General features: G+C 46.8%; 1 protein-coding gene across 35 annotated transcripts in view; it reads left to right on the forward strand.

The window, feature by feature from the left end:
- The window catches only part of SYT17 (synaptotagmin 17), a 94,564-nt gene that overhangs the window by 4,004 nt on the left and 66,156 nt on the right, over nucleotides 1-24,404 (forward strand). For 7 of the 35 annotated variants that reach the window (XM_074027825.1, XM_045382767.3, XM_074027837.1 and 4 more), the window contains exons 2-5: nucleotides 685-702; nucleotides 1,355-1,503; nucleotides 8,477-8,625; nucleotides 11,630-12,249. In XM_074027825.1, the coding sequence (XP_073883926.1) occupies nucleotides 8,478-8,625; nucleotides 11,630-12,249 (768 nt within the window). In that variant the 5' untranslated portion in view covers nucleotides 685-702; nucleotides 1,355-1,503; nucleotide 8,477. Of the gene's footprint in view, nucleotides 1-259; nucleotides 532-679; nucleotides 703-1,354; nucleotides 1,504-8,476; nucleotides 8,626-11,629; nucleotides 12,250-24,404 lie in introns of those variants that run through there. The other 28 variants (XM_074027816.1, XM_045382762.3, XM_074027824.1 and 25 more) reach the window with 12 other exon arrangements.

Genomic DNA, 24,404 nt, shown 5'->3' on the forward strand with positions numbered 1-24,404 from the left:
TAGTCTACTTGGCCCATTTGGAAAACCATCTTAAAGAGAAGGAGGGAGTCTGTGCCCTGAAAACCCAGGAGACGAAGATGGGGAGGTGGGGTGGGGCCACAACAGGAAGGGAGGCCCTCCTTCCTCAAGAGGACCAGATTAGGGCTTCCTTTTTAGTTCCCTCTATTTGTGGGTGGTGATAGGAAACACCCCACCATTACCATTGGAGCAGAATTGGAAGGTAGGGCCTCCGGGAGGGCGGGGGAGCCAAGTAACATCCACTGTGTGCCTGCCTGCATGTTAGCTAATCATGTCCTTTTGGGTTGGCTACATGGCTATTTCTGTATAGGAAGGTTTGCTCTTCTCCTGAAGTGTGGCTGTATTGGATAGCATGACTATCTATCCGCCTGCTCTGATTCATAACAGCATACGGTGCAAATCAAATCGAAATGCTAAAGTTTCCCATTTATTTGGTGTTGGTTAACCAGGAGGCTACCAGCAGCCCTGAAAATAGCAACACCTTGTTAGGAAGTCAGCTCCCTTCCCAGGATGGTAAGTGGAAATACGCAGGGCTTTTTTTTTTTTTTTTCTTCTGTAAATTTTTTTTTGAGTTGCTGGAATATTGCTAAACTGGTCTTGTCTCTCTTTCTTTAACCCCTTCGTTCCCTTACGCCCTTGGCTTCATCGTGGATCTTAAAAGGGCAGTTGGAACCATTAAACGAGGTGGGTTCATTTGTTGATTTGTTTGGTCTGGTTTCTAATCAAGAAATGCCTGACTTTCATTTTGGAGTCTTATGTGGGGCTGTGGGGATATTGAATATTCAACAATAACCTGGTGTTAATACCAGCAGAGTTTCCATTCCTTTCTAACGAAAGGAGATCCCGGTTTTGAAAAGACACCAGTTGAGAAGACAAGTTTCCCTCTCCACCCCTACTTATTCCGTTTGATTATCTCTGTCTGTTTCATGTCACCGAGATCATTTTTTACATATTTTTCCCCTGCTTTCAAGAAGACAGAGTAATATTCATTGTGTTTTGAACATATTGTATAGCCCTTACAATGTTGTATAAACCACCCACATGTCAAGAAAGACGTTCACATAAACTACCAAAGAAAATACCTGCAAATGTTTTGCTTGCTACTAATGGCTCCAGCGAGTTGATGTTTGCTATCTTTGTGCCTGCAGTTGGTAAATAGAAATGGAAAACATTTTGTTCTAAGTGCTGAGCAGCAAAGCCAGAACTCCTGAATGTCTGTTTCTCATCCGAGATTGGCTACTTTTAATTTTGGGTGTTGTTTCTCCTCTTCCTCTTCCCCACCCTGCCCACCACCCCTCTCCCCCTACCCCCGGCCCACCTCCCCCAATGGCCTCAGGGTTTTCTTTCTAGACTCTCTGATCTGCTGCTGTGCAGATGGACCTGCCGGCACTGCTGTCAGAAGTGCTACGAGTCCAGCTGTTGCCAGTCAAGTGAGGATGAAGTTGAAATTCTGGGACCTTTCCCTGCTCAGACCCCTCCCTGGCTGTAAGTAAAACTGCTCTGAACTTCTCTGAAATCAATTTCAAGACTTTTCCCTTTTTCTGAGAAGCGGGGGTTGGGGGTCTGGGCCACAGGAGGGCGGATGTGGGGGCATGAAAGAGAAGCAGGCTGAGTTTCCATGGACATCTTTGCTGGAGACTGCGAATATGTTCTGTACACCTCATTTTGTTCGGCAAGCTGGCAAGACCAGCTGGTGGCGGGGTTTTAGTTCACCTAGTGGCACATTGGGCCTTCTGAGATATGAACCGTGTAATGCTAAGTGTGTGGGCATTTTTAGTCATATAAAGTGTTGTTCCAAGCAGAAAAGGAGATCTGTGAGCCTCTATATTCTTCAAGGGCTGACCACATTCTGAGGGTTTCCATCCAAGTCCGCGTGACAAGATTCCCTAGCACCCAGCCCAGGGCATGCACATAGTAAAAGCTCGATAAATATCCGTTGCATGGATGGGTAGACGGAATCAACAAGCAAGCGCCTTTTTGCTGCTCCGAACAAGAACTTCAGAAACAGGGAAGCAGAAAAGCACCTCCAGGCTCCATCCTGTCCTCCAACGCTGTTTATGTTCTCTCTGGCATCTTTCGTTTTATTTCTAATTCGCTCTCCTCCCGCGCCTGCATACAACATCTCCATCTGCCAGTCGCTCAGATATTTTGGGAACGCAGTTTTGAAGCTTCTCAGCCACGTGCCTGGTCCACCTCTCCCTGACTGAGAGAGGGACGTGGTCAGAGAGCCTGGGTACAGTCAAGAAGGTCGGGGCTGGGAAGGATCAAGAAGTCATCAAGTGGGCTTGTCATGATTCGGAGGGGCAGGCCCAGAGAGGGAGAGAGACAGCGGCCAGAACGCACAGCTGGAGCCTGGCAGGGTGGAAGGAGGCAGTGCTGGTTCAGCTCAGTCCTTGGTCTGAGATTGCAAAGGTCTCTGGTGTCCCATCTTTCCCTCCCAAGTTGGGGGCTCATGCCTCAGGCCTCTTTTTCTCTTCTTAGAAGCAAGTATCAAATATTTCCATAGCAAAATGGCTCTGGATCCAGGCTCTGTGATCGCAACTATTATTTCTAGTTCTGTGACCTTGGGCAAATGGTTGGATCTCTCTGTACCTTGATTTCCCATCTGTGAAATGGGGTGATAAAAAGAATAGTATTTCTCTCAGAGTTGTTGCAGGGAGTCAATGAATTTGGAATGTGGGAAAGTAGTTAGGAATGCTTGATACTTCGTTGGTGATTATAAATGTAATTCTGGCTGGGGGCAGTGGCTCACACCTGTAATCCCAGCATTTTGGGAGGCTGAGGCAGGCGGATCACTTGAGCTCAGGAGTTTGAGACCAGCCTGGGCCACATAGTGAGACCCTCTCCCCCACCCCATCTCAACAAAACATCAAAAAATTAGCTGGGTGTGGTGATGTGTGCCTGTGGTCCCAGCTACTGTGGAGGCTGAGGATCGCTTGAGCCTAGGAGGTTGAGGCTGCAGTGAGCTATGATCGCGCCGCTGCACTCCAGCCTGGGAAAGAATGAGACCCTATCTCAAAAAAAAAATAAAATAAAATAAACAAACAAATAAATAAATAAATAAATAAGATATGCATATAATATGCTTAGCACAGAGTAAAAGTTTTATAAGCATTTATTTCTGTCAGTATTAGGTATCAATAGAGATTAATTAAACTGATACAAACACAATGTTAAAGAACTCTTCCATTATTCATTATTCATAAGTTGTGGCCTGAATCCTACAGGTGTGTGTGAAGTTGAGATTTTGGGTGAAAGCAACTCATTAATCAAGAGATAATTTGCAGCCGGGTGCTGTGGCTCTCATCTGTAATCCCAGTGCTTTGGGAGGCTGAGGTGGGAGGACAGCTGGAGGTCAGGAGTTTGAGACCAGCCTGCCTGGGCAACACGATGAGATCCCTATCTCTATAAAAATTTTTCAAATTAGCTGGGCATATTGTTGCCTAGAGTTCCAGTTATTCGGGAGGCTGAGGTGGAAGGATCGCTTGAGCCTGGAAACTCAGGGCTGCAGTGAGCTATAATCATGCCACTGCATTCCAGCTTGAGCAACAGGGCAAGACTTAAAAAAAAAAAAAAAAAAAAAAAGGATTCCACTGGTCTATGTAGCAGAAGTTAGTTCAGTCCATCTGATGTCTTTAAAGCTATGCTCACAAGAATGCCAACTCCATGTGGGCAGGGATTTTTGCCTGTCTTGTTCACTCAGAAAAAGTTGTTGACTGACACACTATTCTTCAGGCAGAACTTGCATTCTTAAAGTGCCAATCATCAGTTGAAAAGTTAATCTGAGTTCCTTTTGTAGTTATTTCTTAAGTACAGTGTGCCAGGCGCTGTGGCATACACAGGGCTAGATATGGTCCTATGACCATGCTCAGGGCATTTTCAATCTCATGTAGGAGGTAAGGCAGGTATATAAGTCAGGTTGCCCCCTAGAGTTGTGCATTTACACCCTGCATTCCATATATGACAGTCCTGCATAAGGCCTTGTTATGAAAGAATCAGGAATGATGGCTTCAGGCGTAGCTGGATCCAGGAGCAGAAATCATGTCATCAGAGCCTCTCTCTGTTTCTCTCTCTCTCTCTCTCTGTTTCTTCTGTATTGGCCTCATTCTTAAGCTTGTTTTCTCCATGTGGCAGGACTAGACTTGCATTCTGTTGCCGTTGCATAAAAAGTGAACAAATAAACAAACAAAACAAAACCTGGAAAGGCTCTCATTAGCCTGGCTTGGGTTATGTACCAGTCACTTTCACTTGGAGGAAATGGTGCCAGAATCATGCCAGTTACCTGCCCACCCAGGAAACCAGGGAAATGCTCATTTCTATCCGAAACACATGAACTAAACTACTAGACCAGGGGTTGGCAAACTTTTAAAGTATCAAATAGTAAATATATTAGCCTCATGGGCCATATGGTCTCTGCTGCAGCTACTTATTTCTACCATTGTTGTGCAAAAGCAGCTGTAGACCATAAATGAAGGGGCAGGGCTGTGTTTCATTAACACTTCATTTACAAAATCAGGCAGTGAATTTGGCTTTGTAGTTTGCAGACCCCTGTAATAGACAATTGGGGTGTTGTGACTACAGAGGAGAAAATTGACTAGAGAAGTGGGCAGACACCACAAATGGACACTACATCTAGGAAGAGCTGGGGGAATAGTGGAAAATGAGCCTGCAAGCTCAGGTTGAATTGGGTCTTGAATGCCGGAGTAAGGAATTTGGATTTTCTTCTGTACCAGCGGAGACCCCTCAGAGGTGTTGAAAATCACAGTCAGGTACCTGTTTGCCCCCTAGATATCCAAATGTTGAGTGTTACAGATGCACAGCCTAGGTTCTCATGCTGAGTTGGAAGACAGTTGCATTTTACCTTGATTGCTGCTGACCCTTTGTGTAAGCAGGGACAAGGGGGCTGGGACCCTCTGGGAAGACACTTCTTTCGGTTTTGCCACTAGTAGAGAAGTGGACTGTAACTTTCCCAGCAGGGCCAATACACCACACAACTCCAGGTGGCACCAATTCACATGGTGGCCATCATGAATGGCACCACCTAGGGTTGTGCAGTCTACAGACTGAACAGCTGTGCATGACCTTTGTGCTTCCCAGGATGAATGAGGTCTCTTCTGAACACTGGGCAGTGCTTGACACATTTTTGGCACTCAGCATAATGCAAAACGGTAAGAGAAATCTGTAAAGAGAAGACGGCTAAATCATTCAGAAAGCAAATTTACAGCTTTGTATTTTCCCCAGATTTATTTACCAAGTGGGCAGCTGCATGTTATCAAACAGACAGGAAGTAGAAATGTCAAGTGTATGGGCTTCGCAATGCTGTTCCTACTGCGACATTTGAGCCGAGAACCATGGGACTTGCCTCTGTGGACTGGCACGTGGCAGATGAGCTGGCCCTTTGTGTGTGCTCTGTGTGTGATCTTGGGGGACACAACATTAATTGTCACATATGCTCATGTCCTGTGGGCCCCCAACTTTTCTTGGCTGGGCTGGTGAAGATTGGGAAAACTGCACAATCTAACCGGTGCCTTTTGAAGCAATGCCAGAAAGACCCTCATTGAAGAGTGAATTAAAGTCAAGTTAGTTGATTGCTTGAAGAACAAGCATATGTTGAATCCCTACAATGTGCAGAGCTCTTACAGGTCTCACAGAGATGCCTCACTTGGCGATTGGGAGTGTGTGCCATTTAGAGTTTAGCATTACTGGCTCAGTTGGGGTTCTCCCTTTTAACAGTAATGCAAATTAGTTATTCATCCTTCTCCCAACCTGTGTTAGTTTGTTTTGTGTTGCGATAAAGAGATACCCGGCCGGGCGCGGTGGCTCAAGCCTGTAATCCCAGCACTTTGGGAGGCCAAGACCGGTGGATCACGAGGTCAGGAGATCGAGACCATCCTGGCTAACATGGTGAAACCCCGTCTCTACTAAAAAAAATACAAAAAACTAGCCGGGCGAGGTGGCGGGCGCCTGTTGTCCCAGCTACTCGGGAGGCTGAGGCAGGAGAATGCCGTAAACCCGGGAGGCGGAGCTTGCAGTGAGCTGAGATCTGGCCACTGCACTCCAGCCTGGGCGACAGAGCGAGACTCCGTCTCAAAAAAAAAAAAAAAAAAAAAGAGATACCCAAGACTGGGTAAGGTTCAAGTGATTCTCATGCCTCAACTTCCCAAGTAGATGGGACTACAGGTGTGTGCCACCATGCCAGGTTAATTTTTGTACTTTTAGTAGAGATGGGGTTTCGCCATGTTGGCCAGGTTGGTCTTGAACTCCTGACCTCAAATGATCCACCCAGCTCAGCCTCCCAAAGTGCTGGGATTACAGGCGTGAGTCATCGCGCCCGGCTCCTGATAATGCTTTTGAAGAACATTAGATCAGTCTCATCTCATGCACAGAATGTGTCTGAAGACTTCACAGCATTCAAAACTTGCATTTTTCAAGACAAGTTTTCCTGTAGGCTTTAATGTCACGTTGTGGGGGTTGCAGCCTCGGAAGGCATAAATCTACAGCCATTATGGCTTAGGGGCATGTTATTAGCGGCATCAGTCTCAAAACGATGTCACCAGCTGTTTTTCTACCTCCTTTTCCATCCCTCCAGCATCCTTACCTAGCTTTATGAGTATTGTGGGGGAGATCTTAAAGCCCCCCAGTTGTAATAATATCAACTAAGCTGGGCATGGAAGCATGCAACTATAGTCCCAGCTACTCAGGAGGCTGAGAGCGGGAGGATCACTTTGAGCCTAGGAGTTTGAGTCCAGCCTGGGCAACATAGTGAGATCCTGTTTCTTAAACAAACAAACAAAAAATCAATGAATTGATCGATTGATCAATCCATAAAAAATGTTTCAAAATGTATTGAGCGCCTGTTTACTACACAACCAAGCACTGTTCTAAGCATTTTATTTATTTATTTTTGAGACAGGGTCTCTTGCTCTGTCTCCCAGGCTGGAGTGCATTGGCACAATCATAGCTCACTGCAGCCTCAAACTCCTGGGCTCAAGCGAGCCTCTTGCCTTAGCCTCCCAAGTGACTATGACTACAAACACAAGCCATCATGCCCAGCTAATTTTTAATTTTTTTTTGTAGAAACAGAGTTCTGCCATGTTGCCCAGGCTGGTCTCAAACTTTCTTTTTTTTTTTTTTTTTTTTTTTGAGACGGAGTCTCGCTCTGTCACCCAGGCTGGAGTGCAGTGGCCGGATCTCAGCTCACTGCAAGCTCCGCCTCCCGGGTTCACGCCATTCTCCTGCCTCAGCCTCCCGAGTAGCTGGGACTACAGGCGCCTGCCACCTCGCCCGGCTAAGTTTTTGTATTTTTAGTAGAGACGGGGTTTCACTGTGTTACCCAGGATGGTCTCGATCTCCTGACCTCGTGATCCGCCCGTCTCAGCCTCCCAAAGTGCTGGGATTACAGGCTTTAGCCACCGCGCCCGGCCTCAAACTTTCGAGCTCAAGCGATCCTCCTGCCTCAGCTTCCCAAAGTGCTGGGATTACAGTTGTGGGCAACCATGCCCAGTCAACTTTTAGTAGAGATGGGGTCCTGCTGTGTTGACCAGGCTGGTCTCAAACTCCTGGCCTCAAGGGATCCTCCTGCCTTGGCCTCCCAAAATGCTGGGATTATATGTGTGAGCCACCATGCTCGGCCTCTACACATTTTATATGTGTTAACTCATTCAGGGTTTGCAACCACCATATAATGTGGGTACTGTCAATATTTCCACTTTACAGATGGGGAAATGGAGGTACGGGAGGGGAAAGGGACTTACCCCAGCACCCAGCCAGGGTTCAGCCCCAGCGGTTCTCTTAATCACTACCCCGTATCGTCTTTCTTCTCCATCCACCCTTACCCGCTCCTTCCCAATTTCTCAGCAGTTCTTTATTGGGAGCACATTGAGTCACGGCTGCTGCTAATTTATAGCTATTTCTTGACATCAAACTTCTGTTCAGAAATTGTTGATTTTCAGGGCCATTTCTGCCACGCAAAGAACCCTTGAGTGACATTGTTATAGGATATTTTTAAAAGATCTTAAATTATAGACACAGTGACTATTGAAATACCAGGACACTTGTAACCAAAAGCAGAAGTTTGGATGCCTATAAACCACCAGACGGTTCACTGCAGACTAGAGATTGACAGGTCTCGGGCTTCACTGAGCCAAAGTGGCGCCCCCACGTGGCGACAGCCTAAGTTTACACAGTTCTCCGCCCAGCCCCAGCTTTGAAATTATGCAAGTTCTTGACAGATTGTTCTAAATCGGGGAATATTTCTTCATATCATTTCACATTTGGTGCAAAAAGCAAGACGTTGTTGAGAGTTTAAGGACACCACACTGTTTCAAATTTGCATTATTCCATGTTGCATAAAATGGGTCTGAGAACGGTTTCATCGCGGGTCTTAACCCCCAAGGGATGGAGATGCCAGTCCCTCGGGATTCCTGGACAGCTACTGAGACCTCTTCCCTTCCTATAGGATGGCCAGCCGGAGCAGTGACAAGGATGGTGACTCTGTCCATACGGCCAGCGAAGTCCCGCTGACCCCACGGACCAATTCCCCGGATGGAAGACGCTCGTCCTCAGACACATCCAAGTCCACATACAGCCTGACGCGGAGGATTTCGAGTAAGTATCTCCGCTGTACCTCTCTGGGGGCCCTGGCCGACTTTCCCAGACACTCCCACGGAGAGTCATGAAGGGCAGTGTGGTTGCTGGGGGAGGGCGGCAGAGTGGGGTGACAGTCCAGGAGACAGGGGGAGAGAGAGATAATGACGGTGTGACAGAGGAGGGCATCACACCTGATTGCTGATGAGTTCAATCAAAAGCAATCATTTTGATTGATTTTTGCTTTTATTAATTTTAAGTTTGATTGAATTGGCTGAATTGATTCACATTGTCAGTGTATATCATTTCAGATTCTGAAAGATGGGTGTGGCTATATTATATAGAAGGGCTTGTCAATTCTGGTGACTTTGGGAGCTAGGCGGGTTGCATCAGTGGCCAAATGCAGAGGTTACATAGAGATAAACATTGCCTGAGTGCGGTGACAAATGGCAGCTGCCGCTCTGCCTGGAGAGTTACTAGGGCAGGGTGAAGACTTCAGTCAATTGAAAAGTGAATGCCCCATTGAAAGGGGAGCAGGGCGGCTGCTGCTCAGCTTGGCCAATGGTAGCTGTATGGGATTGGGGGCCCAGTATTGTCTGATCTTTGTAAAGAGATATTGGCAATCTGGGTTTTTTTTTCTTTTTTTATATGAAACATTCTTACTTTTGAGTCTAAACAAAATGTATGTGCAGCCATCAAACTTGGCCGCCCAATTTGTCTACTCTGTTGTGTGGCATATGTGTTTGACCAAACAGCATGATTTGGGTGAGGATGAAAAAGGAAGATAAACACCCAGAGACTCCCAACCTCCTTCTGCTCCACAAAAGTATCTCTTCTCTGCGTGAACTGATGTCTGAAATTCACTAAACAGAGAGAAAAGCTTAAAATGCCTGAAACAAGTCCATTCAGGTGGAGATCATTGGTGTCCAACCTTTCCTGGGGGTAGAGGGAAAAGAAAAAAGTAGGAAAAAAAAAAAAAGAGTTCAAGGGCATGAAACAGTGAAACAGAGGGAGCACGGGGTTTCTTTAGGCCTCAGTCTTCCCATCTGTAAAATGAGAGGGCTGATCTAGAACTGTGCTGTCTGGTGTAACAGTTACCAGACACACGTAGCTGTTGAGCATGCAAATGGTGTGAGACTGAATCTTACTGATGTTCTGTGAGTGCAAAATATGTACTGGACTTTCAAGACAGTGAGAAAATAAAAGGCCTGGTGTGGTGACTTGTGCCTATAATCCCAGCACTTTGGGAGACCGAGGCGGGAGGATCACCTGAGGTCAGGAGTTCGAGACTAGGCTGGCTAACATGGTGAAACCCTATCTCTACTAAAATACAAAATTAGATGGGCATGGTAGCGCATGCCTGTAATCCCAGCTACTTGGGAGGCTGAGGCAGTAGGATCACTTGAACCCGGGAGGTGGAGGTTGCAGTGAGCCGAGATCACACCACTGCACTCCAGCTCAGGCAACAAAAGTGAAACGCTGTCTCCAAAAAAAAAAAGAGAGAGAGAGAGAGAATTTAAAGTATCTCACTAAAATGTTTTTATATTGGTTCCATGTTGAAATGATTATATATTGGATACAGTGGGTTAAATAAAATAAAATACTAAAATTAATTTTGCAGGCCAGGTGCTGTGGCTCATGCCTGTAATCCCAGCACTTTGAGAGGCCAAGGCAGGCAGATTGCTTGAGGCCAGAAGTTCAAGACTATCCTGGCCAACATGACGAAACCCCATCTCTACTAAAAATGCAAAAATGGGCCAGGTGTGGTGGTACACAACTGTAGTCCCAGCCACTTGGGAGGCTGAGGCATGAGAATCACTCGTACCTGGAAGGCGGAGGTTGCAGTGAGCCGAGATCCGCCACTGGACTCCAGGCTGGGCGACAGAGCAAGACTCTGTCTCAAAATAAACAAATAAATTACATTAAATTAAAGGAATTTTGCCCTTTTTTTGGCATGTTTTTAAAGTCATGGCTGCCAGGATATTTTAAGTTACATATGTGGCTTGCATTTCTGGCTTGCGTTATCTTTCTGTGGACAGTGTGAGCCTAGATGATTTCTGAGTCTTATGCCCAGCTCTGAACACAGGTGATTTCCATTTAGCACACATCTATCAGAGCACCTCCCATGCCTCAGGCAAATGTCTCATAAAGACAGCTGTTAGGGCAATTAGCAAGAATGCCATGAGCTCATTGCTAGAAGAGTGGGATGCACAAAGGTTAGAATTATGAACTTGGGATCAATGCACTCTGCTGGTTCATGGAAGGGAGAGAGGCAGCCCGTAAGCGATGAAGTTTGAATACGAACCTTGAAGAAGTATAATCGTTCCCATTTATTGGTCTGTGCCTAAGGGCACATTCTGCGCCATGCCCTTTCCATGCCCTGGTTCAGTGGATCTTCATCACATTCTTTGAGGTAGGTGCCATTATTGACTCTATTTTACTGATGGGAAAACAGAGTCCCAGAGAGTCAAAAGAATATGCCCGGAGTCACATGGCTCATTGTTAATGAGTGCACGAGTAGTGAGTAAGTGGCTGAGAGGGAATTCTACCCAGACACTCTGGTCCCAGAGCTCACTTTCTTAAAGTGGAGACATCATAGGATAATGGTTAGAGCCAGACTCTGGGGCCAGCTAGACCAGCCTGACCCCTGGCTCCTCCACTTGCAAGGGTGTGACCTTCAGAAAGTTACTTAAAGCTTCTGTTTCCTCATCTATAAAGTGAAGAGAATAGTAATTATCTAAGAATTCAAGGGCATGTGAAGATTGTGATTGCACATATGAGATGATGTAATGTACTCAGTCTATTAGAGCAGTGCCTGGCACTTAGCTGCTGTGATGACGGCAGTGGTGACAAGAGTGCCACCATACTGTCTGTCACAGAATCAATGAGTATTTCAGAGTGTGGAGAAAGATGGCAAGGATCATTCTGAAGCAGAGTAAACAGTGCAAGAATCTGCTCACCTGCAAAGTTGCCCAGGTGTGCCTTGTATGTGGCTGTCTTCATTGTTATTTCTGGTGGCTCTCAGGTCTTGAGTCAAGACGTCCCAGCTCTCCACTCATCGATATTAAACCCATCGAGTTTGGCGTTCTCAGCGCCAAGAAGGAGCCCATCCAGCCTTCGGTGCTCAGACGGACCTATACCCCCGACGACTATTTCAGGAAGTTCGAACCCCACCTGTACTCCCTTGACTCCAGCAGTGACGACGTGGACTCTCTGACGGACGAGGAGATCCTGTCCAAGTACCAGCTGGGCATGCTGCACTTCAGCACTCAGTACGACCTGCTGCACAACCACCTCACCGTGCGCGTGATCGAGGCCAGAGACCTGCCACCTCCCATCTCCCACGACGGCTCGCGTCAGGACATGGCACACTCCAACCCCTACGTCAAGATCTGTCTCCTGCCAGATCAGAAGAACTCAAAGCAGACCGGGGTCAAACGCAAGACCCAGAAACCCGTGTTTGAGGAGCGCTACACCTTCGAGATCCCCTTCCTGGAGGCCCAGAGGAGGACCCTGCTCCTGACCGTGGTGGATTTTGATAAGTTCTCCCGCCACTGTGTCATTGGGAAAGTTTCCGTGCCTTTGTGTGAAGTTGACCTGGTCAAGGGCGGGCACTGGTGGAAGGCGCTGATTCCCAGTTCTCAGGTAAGGGATGGGTTTGTGGTGTTTCCTCCTGGGAGCTTTTTAAAAAAGTGATCGTTTTTATTTTATTTTACTGTTTAAAAGGCTTTTTTGGATTTTTAAAACTTTTTATTTTGAAATAATTTTTGACTCATAAGAGGTTGCAAAAATAGCAGAGAGTTCCTGTGTCCTCTTGATCCAGCATGATAGCATCTTACACAATCAGGAAATAGACATTGGTAACTAACCTAGCGCTTACTCAGATTTCACTAGTTTTTATAGACATCACTCCTGTGTGTGTCTTTCTGTGAAAATTTATCACACATATAGATTCATGTAACCACCACCACTCTGGAAGCCTTTTTTAAATGATTGATGCTGAGTTATTTAATAAGGAGAATGATTGCACAGGGTATAAAGCTATCAATCATTTTGACTTTCAGAAATTGATTTGGGGGGAAAAAGTGAAGGCTGGAAAACAAGATGATGCATGGATGCTTTTCAGCCCAACTGTTAGATTGGCTTCCTTCCCCCTGTCCAGCCCAGGGAAATGTGGTTGGCTGCTCGGGAAGCCACCCACGGACCAGGCTGTGTCTCCAGTCGGCTGTCGGGCATTCCTGCATGTTAGAGGATCACTGTCTACCCATTGTGGGTAGAAGGATGTGGGGAGCCCAAGGAAAGGAAAAGACCCAGCCACTCCTTCCTCCCTCCCTCCCTTCCCACTTCTCTCTTCGCTCCCTTCCTCCCTTCCTTCCCCGATCCCCTCTTCCCTTCCTTCCCCGCTTCCCTCTTCCCTCCCTTTTTCCCTCCCTCACCTCCTTCCTTCCTCCCCTCCTCCTGTCTTCCCTTCCTTCTCTCCCTGTCCTGTGGGATGGCTGGTGTAGGAACAGGGACGGGAGATGGAGAAACAAGGGAGGGGGTTTGGCCACCATGAGGTCAATAAGAGTTGCCTTCCAGGCCAGGCGCAGTGGCTTATGCCTGTAATCCCAGCACTTTGGGAGGCTGAGGCAGGAGAATCACTGGAGTCCAGGCATGTGAGACCAGCCTGGGCAACACAATGAGATCCCGCCTCTACAAAAAACAATGTAAAAATTAGCTAGGCATGGTGGTGCACATCTGTAATTCCAGCTACTTGGGAGGCTGAGGCAGGAGGATCTCTTGAGCCCAGAGTTCGAGGCTGCAGTGAGCTATGATTGAGCCAGTGCACTCACTCCAGCTCACTCCAGGCTGGGTGACAGAGCAAGACCCTGTCTCTAAAAAAAAAAAAAAAAAAAGATTGCCTTTCCATGGGGAGCCATTTGGTGACACGCAGAGAAAATGGCCTTGGGTCTAATCTGCAACCTTCCTCCCACTGCCTAACTGTTGCTAGGCCCCTCTGCTCCCTCACCCCTCTGCTCCCTCACCTCACTTCAGGTGAAATGGAGGTAGTAATACCACCTTGCAGCAAGGGCCTGGCGGGTGGTGAGCTCTCCACAGTGGTAGCCCCAGTTGTCAGCAGAGGACGTCTTCTATTGTGAACCCATTCAGAGTGAGCCTGTAATGCATCGCCTTCCAGTGCACTAAGCGGTAATCACACCTGGTGAATATCTAATTGGGCAGACAAGAGGCGGGGAGTGTTCCGGTTCACTCCTAATGCTGAGCCTTCTTGTGGCAGAGGAGCCGGCGTCTCCTGAGCTGAGTTAATCTCGGGGCTGCCGTCTCCCTTCCATCTGAAGAGGGACAGCCAGGCCTGTTTTATGTCACTGCGGGAGCAGGTTTCTCCCAGACAAGGGCTGGCTCCTCACCCTTGATAAAGCTGCAGGCTGTGCTTTAGTTTCATGGAGACCTTTGGGTGCCTCTAAGAATTAAAAGTATTCATGTGTATAGGGCTGAGTGCAATAGCTCACACCTGTAATCCCAGCACTTTGGGAGGTTGAGGTGGGAGGTTGGCTTGAGCCCAAGAGTTAGATACTAGCCTGAGAAACATAGTGACACCTTATTTCTTTTTTTTTTTTTTTTTTTTTTTTTGAGACAGAGTCTTGCTCTATCGCCCGGGCTGGAGTGCAGCGGCCAGATCTCAGCTCACTGCAAGCTCCGCCTCCCGGGTTCACGCCATTCTCCTGCCTCAGCCTCCCGAGTAGCTGGGACTACAGGCGCCCACCACCTCACCCGGCTAGATTTTTGTATTTTTTAGTAGAGACGGGGTTTCACCGTGTTAGCCAGGATGGTCTCGATCTCCTGACCTTGTGATCTGCCCGTCCCGGCCTCCCAAAGTGCTGCGATTACAGGCTTGAGCCACCGCGCCCAGCCTCGTGACACCTTATTTCTACAAAACATAAAAAAAAAAAAAAGAAAGCCAGGCATGGTGGCATGTCCCTGTAGTCCCAGCTACTCGGGAGGCTGAGGCAGGAGGATTGCTTGAGCCCAGGAGTTTGAGGCTGCAATGAGCTATGATTGCGCCAATGCACTCCAGCCTGGGCAATAGAGTGAGGCCTTGTGTCTAAAAAAATAAAATAACAAAAGTGTGTATAAAGTTGAAATATTGCAGGCGGGTCAGCTGCTGTAACTGCTCATCTGATTTACACTCTGGTCTGTCACACTCGGGCTTCCAGCCTTGCTGATGCTATTATCAGCGAAGTAGTGGCTGTTAATGCCTTTAATTGTGGATTTGACTCTTAAATTCTGGCTGTAAATGCCTTCTGTTTCTCACTCCTGATGATGATGAGTGTTTTCTTTTTTTTTTTTTTTTTTTTTTTTGAGACGGAGTCTCGCTCTGTTGCCCAGGCTGGAGTGCAGTGGCCTGATCTCAGCTCACTGCAAGCTCCGCCTCCCGGGTTCACGCCATTCTCCTGCCTCAGCCTCCCGAGTAGCTGGGACCACAGGCGCCCGCCAGCTCGCCCGGCTAGTTTTTTGTATTTTTTAGTAGAGACGGGGTTTCACTGTGTTAGCCAGGATGGTCTCGATCTCCTGACCTTGTGATCCACCCGTCTCGGCCTCCCAAAGTGCTGGGATTATAGGCTTGAGCCACCGCGCCCGGCCCAGTGATGAGTGTTTTCTTAGTACTGTTCAAAATAGTTTTTGGAAGCATCATCTGGACCCTTAAGATATTTGTTTTCCTTCTCTTCTCCCCTCTTTATTATTCTTTGTTTTTTTCTTCTCTGATCTGCTCATTTCTTCATTCTGTATTTCTTAAGATCCTATTATGTGCCCAGCATTTCTAGTTGGATTAATAAAAATGAATCCCATACCATTCCTAGCAGCAGGAAACTTCCAATCTAGTGGGAAAGAGAGTTTGGTAAACAGCAAGCCATAATGCAGTGTGCTGCAGGCGGTAATAAATGGGCAATCAGCACTCATTTTGATTTTTAAAAATTATTTTGTTTATTATTTATTTATTTATTTATTTTGAGACGGAGTCTCGCTCTGTCCCCCAGGCTAGAGTGCAGTGGCGCGATCTCCGCTCACTGCAAGCTCCGCCTCCCGGGCTTACGCCATTCTCCTGCCTCAGCCTCCTGAGTAGCTGGGACTAAGGCGCCCGCCACAGGGCCCGGCTAATTTTTTGTATTTTTAGTAGAGACGGGGTTTCACCGTGTTCGCCAGGATGGTCTCGATCTCCTGACCTTGTGATCCGCCCGCCTCGGCTTCCCAAAGTGCTGGGATTACAGGCGTGAGCCACCGCGCCTGGCTTTTTTTTTTTTTTTTTTTGAGACGGAGTCCCGCTCTGTCGCCCAGGCCGGAGTGCAGTGGCCGGATCTCAGCTCACTGCAAGCTCCGCCTCCCGGGTTTACGCCATTCTCCTGCCTCAGCCTCCTGAGTAGCTGGGACTACAGGCCCCCGCCACCTCGCTCGGCTAGTTTTTTGTATTTTTTAGTAGAGACGGGGTTTCACTGTGTTAGCCAGGATGGTCTCGATCTCCTGACCTCGTGATCCGCCCATCTCGGCCTCTCAAAGTGCTGGGATTACAGGCTTGAGCCACCGCGCCCGGCCCTGGCCTATTTTTTATTTTTAGAAACAGAGTCTGGCTCAGTCGCCCAGGCTGGAATGCAGTGGCCTAATCACAGCTCGCTGCAGCCCCAAACTCCTGGTCTCAAGAGATCCTCCCACCTCAGCCTCCTGAGTAACTAGGACTACAGTTGTATGCCACTGCACCTGGTTAGTTTTTTAAAAAATATATTTTGCAGAGATGGGGATTTCGCTGGGTTGCCTAGGCTGGTCTCCAACTCCTGGTCTCAAGCGATCCTCCCACCTCGGCCTCCTAAAGTTTGCTGGAGTTATCGGCATGAGCTACTGAGCCCTGCCAAGACTCATTTTGTTAAGAATGATCAAAATTGGCCTTGAAAATGGACACCATATTGAAGACTGAGGTACCATCTCTCAGTAATTCCAATATAGTAGGTCTTGACCGTTGGAGTGGATCAGGATGTATTTGCTCACATTTGGGGAGCAAATGTATTTCAGGCAGAAGTTTTAAATGATGAAAACCACCAGGAAGGTCATGCTATATGAGTATTTCACTTTGAATACCAGACTCGTACTAGCGAGGCAAGAAACTCACACACAGAGAGGCACTGGAGACTCTGACTGAGGAAAGAATATGCTCCTATTGCCCAGCTAATGCTTATTCTGGAATTTATGCTCTTTGAGTGGAAAAGCCAGTTGTCTTACACGCTGCTAGCAATCATACGAAAAAAAGCTCATCACTGATCATTAGAGAAATGCAAATCAACACCACAATGAGATACCATCTCACACCGGTCAGAATGGCTACTATTAAAAAGTCCAAAATAACAGATGCTAGTGAGGTTGTGGAGAAAAAGGAATGCTTATACATTGTTGGTGGGAGTGTAAATTAGTTCAGCCATTGTGGAAGACAGTGTGACAATTCCTCAAAGACCTAAAGACAGAAATACCTTTCGACCCAGCAATCCCGTTACTGGGCATATACCAAAGGAATATAAATTGTTCTATTATAAAAACACATGCATGCGTTATGCTCATTGCAGCACTATTCACAATAGCAAAGACATGGAATCGACCTAAATGTCCATCAGTGATAGACTGGATAAAGAAAATGTGGTGCATATATACCATGGAATACTACGCAGTCATGAAAAAGAACAAAATCATGTCTTTTGCAAGAACATGGATGGAGCTGGAGGCCACTATCCTCAGCAAACTAACATAGGAATGGAAAACCAAATACTCTATATTCTCACTTATAAGTGGGAGCTAAATACTGAGAACACATGGACACAGAGAGGGGAACAACACACACTGGAGCCTTTTGGAGGGTCGGGGGTGGGAGGAGGGAGAGGATCAGGAAAAACAATGAATGGGTACTAGGCTTAATACCTGGGTGATAAAAATAATCTATACAACAAACCCCCATGACACAAATTTACCTATGTAACAAACCTGTGCTTGTACTCCGGAACTTAAAATAAAAGTTAAAAAAAAAATTAAGTTCTGCAAAAAAAAAGGAAAGAAAGAAAGAAAGAAAAAAACAAGCTGGTTGTCTTTGGCCGGGTTCCCTAGAAGCAGAGCTGGAGATGGGGATTTGGGTGTAGATTTGTTGCCAGGGCAGCCATAACAGAGCACTACAAATTGAGTGGCTTAAAGCAACAAAAATTTATTGTCTCACAGGCCTGGAGGCAAGGAGTCTCAGATCAAGGCATTAGCAGAGTCATGTTCCCTCTGAAACTGGGAGGGGAAGCCCTCCTTGCTCCTTCCTTGCTTCTGGTGGTTACAGGCAGTCCTTGGAATTCCTTGGCTGGAGTTGCATTGCTCTAATCCCTGCTCCACCATCACATGGCCATTTCTGCCCTGTGTGTGTCTGTGTCTCTTCTCTTCTTCTTCTTCTTTTTTTTTTTTTGAGACAGAGTCTTGCTCTGTCACCCAGGCTGGAGTGCGGTGGCATGATCTCGGCTCACTGCAAGCTCCACCTCCCACCCAGGTTCACGCCATTCTCCTGCCTCAGCCTCCCGAGTAGCTGGGACTACAGGTGCCCAACACCACACCTGGCTAATTTTTTATATTTTTAGTAGATACGGGGTTTCACCATGTTAGCCAGGATGGTCTCAATCTCCTGACCTTGTGATCCGCCCGCCTCGGCCTCCCAAAGTGCTGGGATTACAGGCGTGAGCCATGTCTCTTCTCTTCTTATAAGGACACCGGACACCAGTCATATTGAATTAGGACCCAGCTGACTCCAGTGTGACCTCATCTTAATTTAAATAATGACATATACAATGAACCAATTTCCAAATAAGGTTCCATTCTGAGATACTGGGGGTTAGGACCTCAACCTGTCTTTTTTTTTTTTTTTTTTTTGAAACAGGGCCTTGCTTTGTCATCTAGGCTGGAGTGCAGTGGTGTAATCATGGCTGAATGCAGCCTTGAACTCCTGGGCTCAAGCAGTCCTCCTACCACAGCCTTTCAAGTGGCTGGAACCATGTGGTACCACAAGTGTACACCAACACGCTCAGATAACTTTTTAGTTTTTGCAGAGATGGAGTCTCATTATTTTGTCCAGGTTGGTCTCAAACCCCTGGGTTCAAGCGATCCTCCTGCCTCGGCCCCTCAGGTGCTGGGATTAAAGACATGAGCCAGTATAGCTGTCCTGATTGCTGATTTTTGTTAGAAGCTAACATCTGCCTTCACCAAATTGGTTGGTTGGTCAGTGGAATGGGAAGGAGAGGAGGCAGTTGTGTAATGGTGTATAAGACAAAACTATTCAGTTTCTTATTTTCAGCCTGTTCTAATGGTGTGTGGAGTCGGGCTAATGGTTAGTGTCTAGTTATACTTTCTTCTTGGAAAACCCATATGGAAGATGAATGGGTGGCTTGTGGGGCCAGCATATAAGCACTTCCTGGTTCAGGGCAGAACATCCCATCTGTCTTGCAGTGTCCCATCTGACTGCATCTTTGATCTTAGCATTCAGGAAACTGGCAGCTAATGGAGCTATGGCATTTTGGGGGTCTCAGGGATAAGGTTGGCTGGAAGATAATGAAAATAAGACCATACAGTGAGTAGGACGAGGGGATTGACATAGACATGAAATTACACTGGCTATTTAGAGAAATTCTGCTCATCAGAATGGATTGAAAGCCATTGAAATCTGTGTAGGCGCTACTCTTTTAAAAAACTATAGCCAACATGGTGAAACCCCGTCTCTACTAAAAATGCAAAAAAATTAGCCAGGTGTGGTGGCGGGTGTCTGTAATCCCAGCTACTTGGGAGGCTGAGGCAGGAGAATCGCTTGAACGCAGGAGGTGGAGATAGCAGTGAGCTGAGATCACGCCATTGTACTCTGGCCTGGGCAACAAGAGTGAAACTCCATCTCAAAATTAAAAAAAAAATTATTAGTTTTAATTGTGGGAAAATACACACACCATGAAATTTACCGTCTTAACCATTTTTGCCTGTACAGTTCGGTGGCATTAAGTCCATTCACATTATTGTGCAACCATCACCACCATCCATCTCCAGAACTCTTGCAAAACTGAAACCCTACACCCATTAATCAATAACTCCCCATCTCCGTCTCTCCCCAGCCCCTGACAACCATCATTCTACTTTCTATGAATTTGACAATTCTAGGTACCTCATATAAGTAGAGTCATAGATTATTTTTCTTGTGGCTGGCTTGTTTCACTCAGGATAATGTCTTCAAGGTTCATCTGTGTTATAGCATGAGTCAGAATTTCCTTCCTTTTTTAGGCTGAGCTGAATAGTATTCCAGTGAGTGTGTGTGTGTGTGTGTGTGTGTGTATCATATTTCGTCTGTTCATTCATCCATTAGTGGACACTTGGGTTGCCTCCACCGTTTGGCTATTATAAATAACACTGCTATGAACATGGGTGTACAGATGGCTTTTTGACCAACTGTGTGTGTGTGTTTTTAAGCCGTAAAAATACCCACGATATAGGTGGTTCATTTTCTCTTGAGTTCACATGGTTTGGGGAAGGAAGAGCAAGGACAGTGGAGAGATTAGATGCCCCGTGGCCATGCGGGAACCGTTCTGAGCATTAGGAAGGATACACAGTTGTATTCATTTGGCAAGGCTCATCCAGTATTCCTAAGACTTGTGTGTTTCACTATATATAAGTTTAATCTAAAAAAAAATCCCCGCCATAAACAAACACTGAACTCTGGTTAATGACATGCCAAAATGTGTATGGGTGCCATGGTCTGAAGGTTTCCTAAATTCATATGTTGAAATCCTAACCTCAAGGAGATAGTATTCAGACGGCGTTTGGTGGTTAGGCCGTGAGGGCAGAGCCATCATCAATGGGATTAGTGCCCTTGTAAAGAGGTTCCAGAGAGTTGCCTTACCCCTTCCTCCATGTGGGGCAAAACCAACAGGTCCCATCTACGAGGAATGGTCCTCAGCAGACGTGGAATCAGCTGGTGCCTTGATCTTGGACTTCCCAGCCTCCAGAAGGGTGAGAAATAAATTTCTGTTGTTTTCAAGCCACCCAGTTGATAGTGTTTTTGTTACAGCAGCCTGAATGGACCAAGACAGTGGGAAAGTGTACCAATGTCAGCCACTTATTTTGAAATGCATTCAAAAAAGCTAGAGTGGTAGATGGATAGGGATGAAGCAAATAGAGCATATTTTAAAAATAATTATAGCATTCTTAATATCAGTAACTGTTCAATTGGAATCTAAAGTATATGTCTAAGAGTGTGCACTGTACAATTCTTTTTTTTTTTTTTTGATACTGAGTGTCACTCTGTTGCGAGGCTGGAGTGTAGTGGCATGATCTCAGCTCACTACAACCTCTGCCTCCTGGGTTCAAGCGATTCTCCTGCCCCAGCCTCCCAAGTAGCTGGGACCACAGGCTCCTGCCACCACACCCAGCTAATTTTTTGTATTTTTAGTAGAGACGGGGTTTCACCATGTTAGCCAGGATGGTCTTAATCTCCTGACCTCGTGATCTGCCCACCTCAGCATCCCAAAGTGTTGGGATTACAGGCGTGAGCCACCGCACCCGGCCTCACTGTACAATTCTTTAAGCCTCTCTGTATTTGAAAGTGTTGAGAGTATAAGCCATGGCAGGCATGGTGGCTTACATCTGTAATTCCAGCACCTTGGGAGACTGAGGAGGGAGGATCACTTGAGGCCAGGAGTTCAAGGTCAACCTGGCCAACATGGTGAAACCCCATCTCTACTAAAAATACAAAAATTAGCTGGGTGTAGTGGCGCATGCCTGTAGTCCCAGCTACTTGGGAAGCTCAGGCACGAGAATCACTTGAACCCGAGAGGCAGAGGCTGCAGTGAGGCAAGATCACACCACTGCACCCCAGTCTGGGTGGCAGAGCGAGACTCTGTCTTAAAAAAAAAAAAAAGAAATGTAGACTGGGTGTGCTGTCTCATGCCAAAAATCCCAATACTTTGGGAAGCCAAGTGGGAGGATCGCTTGAGGCCAGCAGTTCGAGACCAGCCTGGGCAACATAAAGAGACCCTGTTTCTTTGGGAAAAAGAGAGAGACAGAGAATGTTCATAAAAAAATGTTGAGGAGCAAAAGACAAGAAGTACTGGTGCCAGTTAGGAAAAATCGCTGTGGTCCCTTAGGTGAGAGGTGGTGATGATCTGGACCCCATGTAAGGTGGCGGTGACAAAGGATGCAATTTGAAAGCAGAGTCTTTGATGCCCAGGAGCAGCCTTTGAGGAAACTATAAACAAGGAATGTCAAACAGTGTGGGGTCAGCAGGGGATGATCAGGAGGGTTTCTGCTACTGCGGTGGTTCTCTTACTTTAACAAGCATCGGAATCACCTGGGAGCTATGACTGTGGAGACTCCCAGACCTCAGCCTCCCTGATTCTGATTTCCCACATCTTGGGTGAAAAAACCATGAATCTGCACTTGAGCCAATGGGCTGGGAGATTCCAACGTAGTTAAACTCTGGACTTCATTCCGAGAAACACTGGGTGGCTGGTGGAAGGTGAAAGGTGAAAGGTGAAAGGTGGAAGGTGAAAGGTGAAAGGTGAAAGGTGAAAGGTGGAAGGTGAAAGGTGGAAGGTGAAAGGTGAAAGGTGGAAGGTGGAAGGTGGAAAGGGTTCTGACTTTTGAGCTGAACAGACTTGCATCTAAAACTTGGCTCTGCCACTTAGGGGCTGGCTGTTGTGACAGTTTCATAAGCTGGCGTGGCAAGTGCTGTGCCCGGCTGCTTGAGTGGCCGGTGTGCAGAGTGCACCCAATACAGGGCTGCCACTAAGATGATGTTTTATGAAGCCATTCTGGGAAGGGGTAGATTCAAGTTAAAGTGCTCTTAGGGATTCATGGAGAAGAGTTCTGAGTCATGTCAGGGTGCAATATCTTACATTACAAAGCCAAATCGCCCACTGAAGAGGAATATTTGATTTGGGCCTGGAAGGAGAAAATATGTTTAGTCAAAAGTGATATTTGCGCACTGGAATGCTGGATATTTATGTTTCTGAACATTGCTTCAGCCTGAGATTTGCACTGTCCAAATGAAAACCTTTTAGACCTTTGATGTCTAGAATTCAGAGCACTGTGGCTTAGGAAGCAGAGTCTGTGTGTGTGGCCACTAACCAAGCTGTCTTCTCCAGTGTCTGCTGACACCTGGGAAAGTCACCTGTTATCCTAGTTGAGTTCTTTTAAAGACAAATATTTGAGGGCAGGCATTTTCTTTAGGAAGTGATTCTGAGAAACACCAGAAGAGAAGGGAGAAAATGAGACCAATAAAGTGTCTCACCACTGTGGGTAACTAGAGCTTAATCCTACTGGGGAACTCAGTGCGAGGGGTGAGGGAGCTGGGGTATTTATTCACCCAGTTCCCATCTGGCATGGGTTGCAGGATGCCCCCAAAAGTCCTTAATTCCCTGGGCACCTCCAGCTTGCCTTATGGACACGAGTAGGAAGGACTCCACTGACCAGAGAGACCTAAGCAGAGATGTAGGGCTGACAGCAGGCAGTCAACGAAGCCTGTTCTGGTCGGGGCTAGGTGCTGTGGTGGGCACCTTTAGCATTGCTACACTTTCTCTGGCCACCCTCAGGGCTCAGAATGCAGCATCTTCCATGCCTTCCCTTCTCCCTGCTTGCCATCTCTCTTCTTTCCCCCTTTCCTCTGATCAGGAAGGCGCAATGCAGATGAATAAGAACATTGGCTAAGCAGAAGCCTGTAAAGAAAAAGATGCCATTCCTCCCTTCTTATAGAGGTGCCCAGTCTTTGCAAATGACTGTCTTGGCAGCCATGTCTCTCTCTGAGCTTTTGAGGGATGGAGGACAAGGAGAATCTATAGCTGTCCCCACTCAGCCAATGCTCCCTCTCTCCTCATCCCTTTTACATGTACATACTGGGAGTAGTAGGGAGGATTGTGAATGCTCAGAACCACCTCTCTGCCTCTTACAAATCCCAGAGAGAGATGTTGGGTCCTAGATGTTGCTGGCCCCTGGGTACTTCCCCTTGGTCCTCTCTTTGGGCCAGGGCAGCGCGTTCTGCCGTCAACAGGAAACACTCTCACTCAGCATCCTGCTGATGCACAGGAAAAGGTTTGGCCAGACCCTGGGGCAGAGTAAATACCCCATAGACATCAGCATTTGTTGTTATTTCGTGTTGGTTGGTTGGTTTATTTATTTGTTTATTTATTTGAGACAGGGTCTCACACTGTCACTGAGGCTGGAGTGCAGTGGTGTGATCATGATCACTGCAGCCTCAAACTCCTGAGCTCAAGTGATCCTCCCGCCTCAGCCTCCCAAGGAGCTGGGACCACAGGTGTGAATCACCACGCCCAGCTAATTAAAAAAAGTGTTTTTTTTGTAGTGACGGAGCCTTGCTATGTTGCCCGGGCTGGTCTCAAACTCCTGGCCTCAAGCAATCCTCCTTCCTTGGCCTCCCAAAGTCCTGATATTGCAAGTGTGAGCAATATGCCCAGCCAAATAAAAGGGTTCTAGTTTTGGTATCTTTGGCACTTGGAAGGAACTCAACAGATGTCTTCTGAACTGAACAAATATTGTTGTGTAAAGAGCACGTGCATTTGAGTTAGACTGATCTGGTTAAGAGTTCCAGCTTCACCATTTCCCAACTGTGAACCTGGGTCTAACTCCTAGGCTGTAAATTAAGGATAATTCTTAGTGCACTGGGCATTCTGCTAAGTGCTTTTATTGTGTGAACTATTATCATCACCCCATTTTACAGATGAAGAAACTGAGGCATGCATTAAGCAATACAC

The sequence above is a fragment of the Macaca fascicularis genome, chromosome 20, assembly GCF_037993035.2.
Source record: "Macaca fascicularis isolate 582-1 chromosome 20, T2T-MFA8v1.1".
Taxonomy (NCBI): Eukaryota; Metazoa; Chordata; class Mammalia; order Primates; family Cercopithecidae; genus Macaca; species Macaca fascicularis.